At 32.3% G+C, this 10,657-nt stretch overlaps 1 protein-coding gene across 1 annotated transcript; it reads right to left on the reverse strand.

Annotated features, from left to right (window-relative positions):
• Window positions 1-1,008: 1,008 nt before the first annotated feature.
• LOC148554008 (uncharacterized) lies at window positions 1,009-9,159 on the reverse strand. The gene is made up of 7 exons (XM_088494942.1): window positions 8,722-9,159; window positions 7,997-8,479; window positions 7,249-7,314; window positions 6,791-7,143; window positions 5,631-6,745; window positions 1,702-1,929; window positions 1,009-1,544 (listed from the first exon to the last, which is right to left on the reverse strand). The coding sequence occupies exons 1-7, from the start codon at window positions 9,157-9,159 to the stop codon at window positions 1,009-1,011; spliced, it is 3,219 nt and encodes a 1,072-aa protein (XP_088351068.1).
• Window positions 9,160-10,657: the final 1,498 nt, after the last annotated feature.

The raw sequence follows: 10,657 nt of genomic DNA on the forward strand, positions 1-10,657 counted from the left end.
CTACCTTGACACTCGCAGATCCACTACGGGTTATTGCACCTTTCTGGGAGATTCCCTTGTGTCCTAGAAAAGCAAGAAGTAAGATGTGGTTTCTCAAAGCTCTATGGAGGCTGAGTATCGGGCGTTGGCGAATGCATCACATGAGATTATCTCCATCATTGCACTCCTCAAATTCATGAATATTGAAGTCAACTCTGCCATGTTATTTTGTGACAATATTTTTGCCATCCAAATGGCCACAAATCCAGCACTGCATGAGCACTCCAAGCATATAAAAATTGACTGTCACTTCATCAGGAAAAAGGTTACAGCAGGAATTGTCAAACTCGTGCATGTACTAAGCAAACATCAGCTGGCTGATGTGTTCACTAAGGCCCTTCCAGCACCTCAGTTTTGTTTTCTCATATCCAAATTGGAAACATACAACTTGTATGATCCAATTTGAGGGGGATATTAGGCATTATACATCAGTAGCAGATTAGTTCAGTTAATCATAACTGTATTTGTTAGTTAGCTTTAGTCAATTGATTGAACCATACTATATATATGACTTTACAATTGAGAATTCAGAAACCAGAATCCTTTTTCACATTACCTTGTATTCATCTAACACAATAAACAAAATTCAAAAGGAATCTAAAGAGCACACATATCAAAGAAAAAAAATATTAATGTACAACAAATGCACATGAGAAAAAGTGATATGAACCATGAGTTTTAAACTATGAAGCACAGACACGGATACGACACACGACAAGACACGCGACACGCGAATTTTAAAAAGTTTTCGGACACGGGGACACGCATATATTAATAATATAATATATTCCTTAATATTAAACTAATAAATATTTTTAAAAACAACCATATGATATGCATTTTTTTCTTAAAATGTATAGGTATTCAAAATATAAAATCCTAAATTCCTATGTCTTAATAGAGATAGTAAGAGTTTTGTACATCACATGTACACAAAAAAAAGTTATCTAAAATCATATTATTTCTCCATCATATATGGCTGATATCTTCATCATTAGAAGAAGTCACTCTTTTCAACTCCGGTTCATCAAGAGAAAGGTGAGCAACTTCAAGAACACCATTTTCTTCATCAATTGGTGAAAAAGTATCTCCAGCAATATCCCACATCGTAGTTTCTCCTTTATTGTATTGTGGAGTTTTTCTTGAAAGAAGACGAAGATTAGTGTGGACAAATACTAAATTTTCTGCACATTTAGGCTTCAACTTGTTTCTTTTTAGGGAATGGATAAAAGAATAAGTGCTCCAATTCTTTTCATAACAAGAAGATGAAGATGGTTGCCCTAGTAGCCTAAGAGCAATTGGTTGAAGAAGTTTTGCTTTACCACCATGAATTAGCCACCAAGATTTTGCATCAACTATGCCTCTATCATTCACAGAGTCATAATCATCAAAGACACCTCTACCATTAGAAAAGCTTGCAAATTCAATGTTTACTTTTCTCCTCTCTTCTTCATCAGAAAAATACCTCTTCAAGCATTTAATTCTCTCATTAGTGATCTCAATATCTTGATAAGGAGAAACTCGTGTAGGATCTTCCCTCAATCATTGGTGGCTATAATACCTATATAATTAGTGGTTAAGCAAAAATTAGTAATAATTCAATTATCTTCACTTATAAATAAAAGTTATAAACAATAAATGTAAAGAGGAGATGACAAGCACGGCAGAAGTGGCGACCAGAGAGACGGCGAACGGCAGTGAACAACGTTGACAAACACCGCAGAAGTGGCGGCAGTGAAGAGGAGATGCTGAGATTGAGAGTGAGTGGGTGTGGATAGGGACGACGAACACCCACGGCGATGACGACCGGAGGTGGAAGCAACGACTGGAGGTGGCGGCAGACCGGCAGTGATGAAGAGAGGGTGAGTGGATGTGGAGCCAGAGACGAGTCTGGGAGTAGAGGTGAAAAGTTAAGTTTTTTACTTACCAAAACAATGCATTTTTTGTCAAAACGTAAAACTGAAGTGAACTTTTTAAAATACTATTCGGGTCGTATCCGGCAATGTCTGGACCGCGTTCGAACGATTTTTTTTTTATTTTTTAAGACAGAATACATTTGGACGCGAAAAACACGCGTGTCGGACGAATGTCTTCATGCGTTGTGACCGAAAAGTATCTTTACTTCATAACTTCAAAAAGAAAAAAAAAATCTCTTGTATAGATATAAAGTTGCCTTTTTGTGGTGAGTTAAATGGAAAAATGAAAATACGGCTGATAAAAATGTATAATGCTATAATCCATATAAATCTTATGCAAAGAAATTGTATTTATTTCAAGTATTATTAATAAAAAATATAAATACCATATTTTAGTGGGAAAATATATTGTTTTTTTCATTTAATAATTAACAAATTATTCTCATCCGCATGAATCTTCATATTGTATGTTGTGAAAATATGGATTTATTTGAATGAATTTTTATAAAAAGATCTTTTTTAAGTTAGTATTTTTAAAAGATATTTTAAAAAAATAAAAGTAATTTTATATTTAAAATATTTTATATAAAAATATTTTTTTATTTAATAATTATATTTGAGTACAATAATATAAAAATATTTTTGATTTATTTATCATATTAAAAATATCTTTAATAAAAATCTCTTTTAGAAAAAAAATGTAAAAGTTTGTTTGGGTGTTATTAACTTGTTAAAAAAGATATTTTTTTAATAAAAAATATATTATTTTTTATTTTTAAGTTTGTTTGAAAATATTTTAGTAATAACATTAAAAGTACTAAAAAAATTATTTTTTTTAAATTATAATTTACATCTTTTTTTAATAGATCTTTTTTACTTTAAAAAAAAGATATTTTTAACATAATACATAAACAAAAAAATATTTTTACATTGTTGTACCCAAATATAATTGTCAAATAAAATTATATTTTTATATAAGATATCTAAATATAAAAGGGTAAAGTACTAAATTAGTCTCCTACGTTTGGGTGTAATCTTGTTTTGGTCTTTAAGGTTTAAATTGTCCTATTTGAATCCAAAAAAGTTTCAATAATTAACGAAATGTCCTACATGATAGCAATATAAGAACAAGGTCGATAATTTGGAGAATAGGTACAAGCTCCAGAGGCACAAAATCAACTGTGGATGCATAAATATATGTATTTAACATTTTTTTTTAGTTTTATAGAAAATATTTCATTTTAATTATAAGAAAAATGATAAATAAATGTATTGAAGCATCCACGGTTGATTTTGTGCCTCTAGAACTTGTACTTATTCTTTAGATTATCGACCTTGTTCTTATACTGCTGTCATGTAGGACATTTCGTTAATTATTTATCTTTGACCTCCAGTGGGACTAAATTGAAGCTAAATGAAACTTTTTTGGATTCAAATAGAACACTTTAAACCTTAAAGACCAAAACAGAATTACACCCAAAGCGTAAGGGACCAATTTAGTACTTTACCCAATATAAAATTATTTTATTTTTTTAAAGACCTTTTAAAAAAAATTACTTAAAAAAATCTTTTCATAAAAGCTCCCTCAAACAAACTTTAAATTGTAACTTCTAAAATATTTTTTTTTAATTTTTCTAATATTTTTACTACTAAAATTTAACTAAACACACTTAAAAAAAATTAACAACTAAATGTCTAAATGATACTCAATTAAACCCTATGTCTTTATACCATAATAGCGGGTTTACCTAAGTAGTTCTAATTGTGCTTACCTAATAACCTAACCCCAAAGTGTCCTAACCAAAATTTGATTTTGATAATAAAAAAATGGCAATTTAGTTCTGATTTCTTAACAACACAGAACAAAAATCCATTTTAAATTTGATTTTCAACGGGTAGCAATTATGGTGGTTGGTTTATGGTATGCGGGACCATGTCGTAAGGTCTTATACATCGAATAATAAATTTTTTTTTTCAATTATTTAATAAAATATGATCTTTCACTATTTAATATTTTTTTTACATGTTTTCTTTTGATTTTATTTAATAAGTATAAGTTGAAAAATTACAATTTACTAAACAATTAAAAAAAAAAAACTAAAAGGATCCATTCTCTTTAATTTGGGCCATGGGATCAGAAGAAGTATTTAATTATGAATCAGAAGAAGAAGTATTTAATTATGAATTTGAAGATTGCATTTGAATTCTGTGATTGAAGATGGAGTGTGTCCAGCATAAGCCATAAATTGACTTCATACGGAGTGCCGTCTGCAGTAAGGAAAAGAAAAAGTTGCTGGGGCAACAATTTTTTAAAAAGTTGGTCAGCATTTTATCATTAAAAGAAAATTAAATAATTTTATACTATTGAATTTAATCTCACACCATTAAAAATACTATTGATAATTAAATAATAATTACAAAATACAAAAATTGATGCTCCTAGCATTCCTGATAAAATAAATAGAGAAGTGGAGTAGTGGACAATGCGACATATCCAGAATGTACGAACTGCAACGAGAGCTTACTTCATGCTGGAATTAAAATTTACCTCTTTTTTAAATTCCACCGTTGTAAGTTGTAACTTCCAAGTACTGTTGGCGGAGAACACAGCCCTTATCCTTCTAAAATTTACTAATATAATATAAAAAATATTAAAAAAACCTAATTTGTATTAGATAATATTATTTTTTTTTAAATTTTAAGTCAGGTGCACCTTATATCGAACGGTCACACATAATTTCCATGCGAGTGGAAATCAGGAGATTTCACTATTTCAAGGTCAAAACGGGGTCCAGAGACATACAAAGCCAATAAAGTAATAAGCCACACTTCTTCGAAACTTGTCATAACTCAAGGAACTCGCTGCTTCCTCTAGCTTCCGGACAAATTGGAAGAACAAAAAATATCAATTTCATTTTCACTTTGAAGCTCTTCGGATGTTTGAATGGACTAAACAAGAGCTGGATGGGGTAAACGAGTGCGTTGTGATTACCTAAGGTTTTCTTTCTGTTTATCAAATAGAAAATGTTAATAGGCTTTCAATAACACTTATTAATGACAGAAAAAGGTTAATAGTTGAATTGATCCGATTACTCCTGGATCAATTTGATTATTGAAATTTAGACGTTTCAAATTAGTTATTAAAAAATTTAATTATATGTCAGATTAATCATTTGCCATTTCTTATTACATGATGATAAAGTGTTTTGACGTATTTTGCTATTTATCGTCATTTAATTAATTCATAAAAGGACTAATTTAATTTAATATTAGCAAATTTAAAACCTCTATTCTTTTAGAAATCTAATTAATTTGCATGTAATTTTTTAAGAATATTTTAATTATTAATCCAATAGAAAAATGAAAAAAATCTTAAAAGAAATAAGACTTTTATGAAATAATTAAAATCTTTTTAATTATTTGTATATCAAATCACGTTTTTTTAATTGATTGGCTTCAAATATTATCAAATTGTCCTGGTTTGACTTTCGTTTATAAAATATCTTTATATAAATTTTTTTTGTGACTAAATAAAAAAGAAAGAAAAAAAAAAAGAGACAAAACCAAATTAATTGGCTAGGTTCATATCTAAATCTATTAGATGTTGAAGCTCACTCCATGGTTGGCTCCAATTCGAGTGAATGTCCGCGCCAGAAGCAGCCGCTTTAGCCATACAATCTGCAACACTATTTGCATTCCTCTGAATTAAAAGAATAGAGACTCTCAAATTCCAATTCATAATCTCCTGTATATGCTTTGCCAAATCCCATTTTGGAATATCCTTACCAAGCATTCTTTGGTTTACCAAGAAAAGAGCTTCTAAACAGTCTGTTTCACAAATAACCTCACGAAATCCACTCTCCCAAGCAAGAAGTAAACCTCTCCAAATTGTAAACAATTCAGCAAAAAGAACACTGCACACTTCGACTTTCTCAGTGCAACCTTTCAACCAACATCCATCAGGATTGCGAATGATACAACCAAAACCAGCATAGCTAAAAGGAGCAAAACGACTAGCATCACAATTCAATTTAACAGAATGAACTGGAGGTGGAACCCAATGCAAACAAAGCGAAGGAGGAGACAAAGATTGATGCATAGCAAAAATAGTGTGAAACTCCCTTACTGAACTACGAATCAAACTCACCACTTTACTAGCACTCCAAGAATCATCTATATTAAATAAGTCATGATTTCTGCTTCTCCAAATCCACCAGATGGTCGAAAAGAAAAGAAAAACATCTCTACTCCTTGCACCTCTGTAGAGCCAATCACGTAAATTCGAGTTATCTGAATACAGGCCTAAAAGGTTCCAGACCTCCTTGGCACTAGGGCACTCCCGAAGACAATGAAGAATGAATTCAGAACCATTCTGACACCGATGACAGGTGCTAGATAAAGCTAAGCCACGACCCAAACGAAACTCTGCCGTAGGAATAGCATTATGAAGACTGAGCCAAATCAAGAACTTGTACTTCTCAGGAATATGCAATCGCCATACCCACAACCAATTATCATGCTCATTCCAGTCAAACTTTCTTTTGGCTAGCCAACTGTACCCACTCCTACCTGAATAAAGTCTAGAAGATACCACACCCCACGACCAACCCGAACTCTCTCCAGCATTTAAATCTGGATTATAAGCATTCAAACGTTGTTTGACATCTTCTGGAATGATAGAGAAAATATCATGAAGATTCCATTGACCATCTTTCCAAACGTCTCTAATAGTTAAATCAGAGTCAGATATATGTACAAAAGGGACATCTTGAGCAATTGGGCCCTCAATACTCCAATTGTCAAACCAAAAAGATTGATCAAGTGACCCAACGTACTAAGAGAAGGCATCCTTAAGAGCACCAAAAGCCTTTGAGATACTCTTCCAAATATGAGAAGCATTGCAAGGGACAGGGCGATCTAAAACTCCCTCATTCCTCAGATACTTCGCCCTCAATAGAGCAACCCAAGGCTTGTCCTGACAATGAAAAAGTTGCCAAACCAATTTACCAAGTAAAGATATATTAACACACGCAGGATCTCTAACACCCAGGCCACCAAATTTCTTTGGAGTGATCACGGTCCTCCAATTAACAAGAGAAAGACCTCTAGCATCAACTTGACATTTCCAAAGGAACTGTCTCATCATAGAAGACAATTTATCGCAAACCCAATTTGGAAAAAAAGATACCTACATATGATAGACAGGAATTGATGCTGCAACAGAATTGATCAGGCAAAGTCTCCCTGCTTTATTTAGAAGCCTTCCTTTCCAATTAGCTAATCTTCCCCTCACCTTCTCAATCACCGAATGAAAAGAAGCCCTACTGGTACGAGAATGATTAAGGTTAAAGATATCTTCCTAAGTCCAAAGTAAAACGTATTGAAGAAACACTAGTAAAAATATCTCTTCTACGAGCAGTCACATTTTTAGAACAAAAAGCTTTAGACTTTTCAAGATTCACTTTCATGCCAGATGCCTTGCAAAAAATGTTAAGAGAATGCATGACCATTTGGACCTGACTTTTTGTAGCCTGACAGAAAAGTAAGAAATCATCTGCAAACATCAAATGAGAAAATTTTGGGCCACCCCTAGTGACAGAAACTGGTTTCCACACACCCTCGACCACCTTATGAGATATATAGCAAGCAAGTCTTTCCATACAAAGCACAAATAAGTAAGGAGACATTGGATCGCCCTGTCTAAGCCCCCTTCTAGGAGCAAAATTATCCAATCTATTCCCATTCCACATAATAGAAAGAGATGATGCACGGACACAATTCATAATCAAATTAACAGTGATGATAGAAAAACCAAAAGCAATGAGAGTACTCTCCAAAAACCTCCAATCCACCCTATCATAAGCTTTTTCAAGATCAATTTTAAAAGCAAGAGTACCTTTCTTGGATTTTGTGTGCTTCATGAAATTCAGAATTTCTTGGGCCACAATAATATTATCAGAAGCACCACGACCCGGAATAAAACCTCCTTGTAAAGGACTAACAATATCTGGAAGAAAAGGCCGAAGTCGATTAGTCAATACTTTGGTGATAATTTTATAAACAACATTACACAAGCTAATAGGCCTGAAATCCTTCATAAAGGTAGGGTCATCAATTTTAGGAATAAGCACAATCAGAGTTTCCATGATGCTAGGATTTAAGTACTCTCCCAAAAAAACACTCCGGACAATATTCCAAATCTCAGTGCCTACTATCTCCCAATATTCTTTAAAAAAATAAGCTTGAAAGCCATCTGGACCAGGAGCCTTAAAAGGGCTCATACTGAATACTGCTGACTTGACTTCCGCAAAAGAGATAGGGTCAATTAACCTAGCACAAGCCTCGGTGCTTAGAGTGGGCATCGGAACATCGCCTAAACAATCAACCTCAACCTCTTCCGTTGTACCAAAGAGATTCTTGAAAAATGAGAGGGCTTCTTCCTGGAGAATATCTGGATCAGTAGACCAAGACCCATCTCTAACATATAATCCATGTACTCTATTATGGTTTCTACGCACCGAAGTCTAAAGATGAAAGAATTTAGTATTTCTATCCCCATACTTGACCCACTGTTCTCTAGATTTCTGGTACCAAAAAAGTTCCTCTTGCAATAAAAGCCTATTGTAATCTTCCCTCAGTTCATCTTCTTTAATTCTCAGAGTTAACACATCGGTAACCTCCAAACACCGTTGAATTTGATCAATCTGATATTCTAGCTTATTTTTTCGCATAAAAATATTTCCAAAAATCTTTGAGTTAAAGAAGCCTGTTGAACTATCTTAAGCCTTTCAGTAACGCCTCCAAACTCTTGATTCCAAGCCTTACTAATAACATGTTTATAAGAAGGATGTGTTGCCCACGCAGCTTGAAACCTAAAAGGACGAGAACCTTTCACTCTGGGGCCACCATGACAACGAACTAAAATAGGACAATGATCAGAATGAAGCCTGCTAAGAATTTCAAAATAATCCTCAGGAAATATTGTCATCCATGCCTCATTAACTAGAGCTCTATCCAACTTTTTAGCCAAGTCCCTGCCAGCCTGAACTGCTCTATACCAAGTATATCTCCTACCAGTCACTTTAAGATCAAAGAGCTCACAGTCATCTAGAGTAGTAGCTAATAGACTAGCTCTGTGAGAAGAAAAATAAGCACCTGTACTCTCATCTGGTGTCACAATCTCATTAAAATCACCAACGGCCATCCACGGTCCATTATGGCTTGAATTAATAGAACGCAAATGATCCCAAAGCATACATCTTTTTTCGAATTGAGGACTCCCATACACTGCACTACAAAGCCAAACTAAGTTACCCACACTCACTTTCACTGTGATACATTGGTCAATTTGGTCAATAACCACACAAGAAGCATTAGCAATAGATGATAGAAACCAAATGCCACCCTTGTGTCCTACTGCTTCCTCAATACCAACACAATGAAAATCCAACTTATCCCAAAAAATATCTTTATATAACTTGATGTAACTTAAAACGATGTATATATTAAAAAAAAATTATTTTCTATCTATCAATCCTACCTCTTAACGTTTATACGATGAATTTTGTTATTTTTTTTATAATGTGTTTTTTTTATGTTCTTTCATGCATGTTATTATTTTTTATGGAGTTATTGTTATTTTTTTCATGAGTTTTCTTTTTTACCGCTCTTGTTATTTCTTTCTTATATGGAGATTTTTTTATTTTATTATTTTGTATTGTGATTCTATTAATTTCATTAAAAAGAATAAATTAAATAAAAAACTAACATAAAAGTAATATTAGAATCATAAGTAAAAAAAAATATAACTAAAAGAGTACTAAAAAGTACCAAAACTATTAAAAAAAAGAGTATTAGAATTGATTTAAATATTTAAAATAAAATGATAAGATAATATGAAATAATTATTTACATTCATATCTTTTTCAGTAATTTTTTATCTAAAAATAATTTTGAATAATATAATTCAAATAACATTTAACTTATTACAATCCATTTTAATATAAAAGTTGACAAACAACATAAACTATATTAACACCAACCAATTTTTAATTAAAATCAAATTTGTAAAATTAATTTTGTACAAACTCCCATTTACAAATTTTAATCCAAACACACACTTAACAAGGAATCATAGTAAACTGCTAAATTGATTTACCTTTACCAAGTAAATCATTTTAAATTTAATTTATTTAGTAAGAAAATGACATTTTAAACTAATTCGGTCTTAAACTGATTTACTAGGGCTACAAAACGTGTGTAAATTAATTTAACTTAAATCGATTTACTAAAAGTCCCTAAATCTATATAAATCATTCTTACTTAAACCGATTTACAAGGAACAATCGTCTAAAGTCTTCGTTCGACAATCTATCGATTTTGTAGAATTGCAAAATACTATACCACAGAAGCTTGGGGTGTATGGAGTAAAGCAAGTGAAAAATTTGTATTATAGGATTCTTATTGCAATCTGTAAGGATTTTGTGAAGTATAACTCTTTTTGTGACAGAGAAAGATGATGACCTTCAAGTGTTGTTTTGCTGTCATAAAAATGTTACTGAGGTAAGGGTACTGAGTTGCATGCGAAGCTTGTTGATGTGGTTGGAATTTTTGGAGGATCAATTCCAAATCCTTAATCTTTTTCTTTGGGTGGAACTTTTACTTCAAGGCCTATGGCTGCGCTGAATGTAGTGTTGGTGGCA

The sequence above is a fragment of the Arachis ipaensis genome, chromosome B7 (assembly GCF_059453495.1).
Source record: "Arachis ipaensis isolate K30076 ecotype BB chromosome B7, ASM5945349v1, whole genome shotgun sequence".
In the NCBI taxonomy this organism is placed as follows: Eukaryota; Viridiplantae; Streptophyta; class Magnoliopsida; order Fabales; family Fabaceae; genus Arachis; species Arachis ipaensis.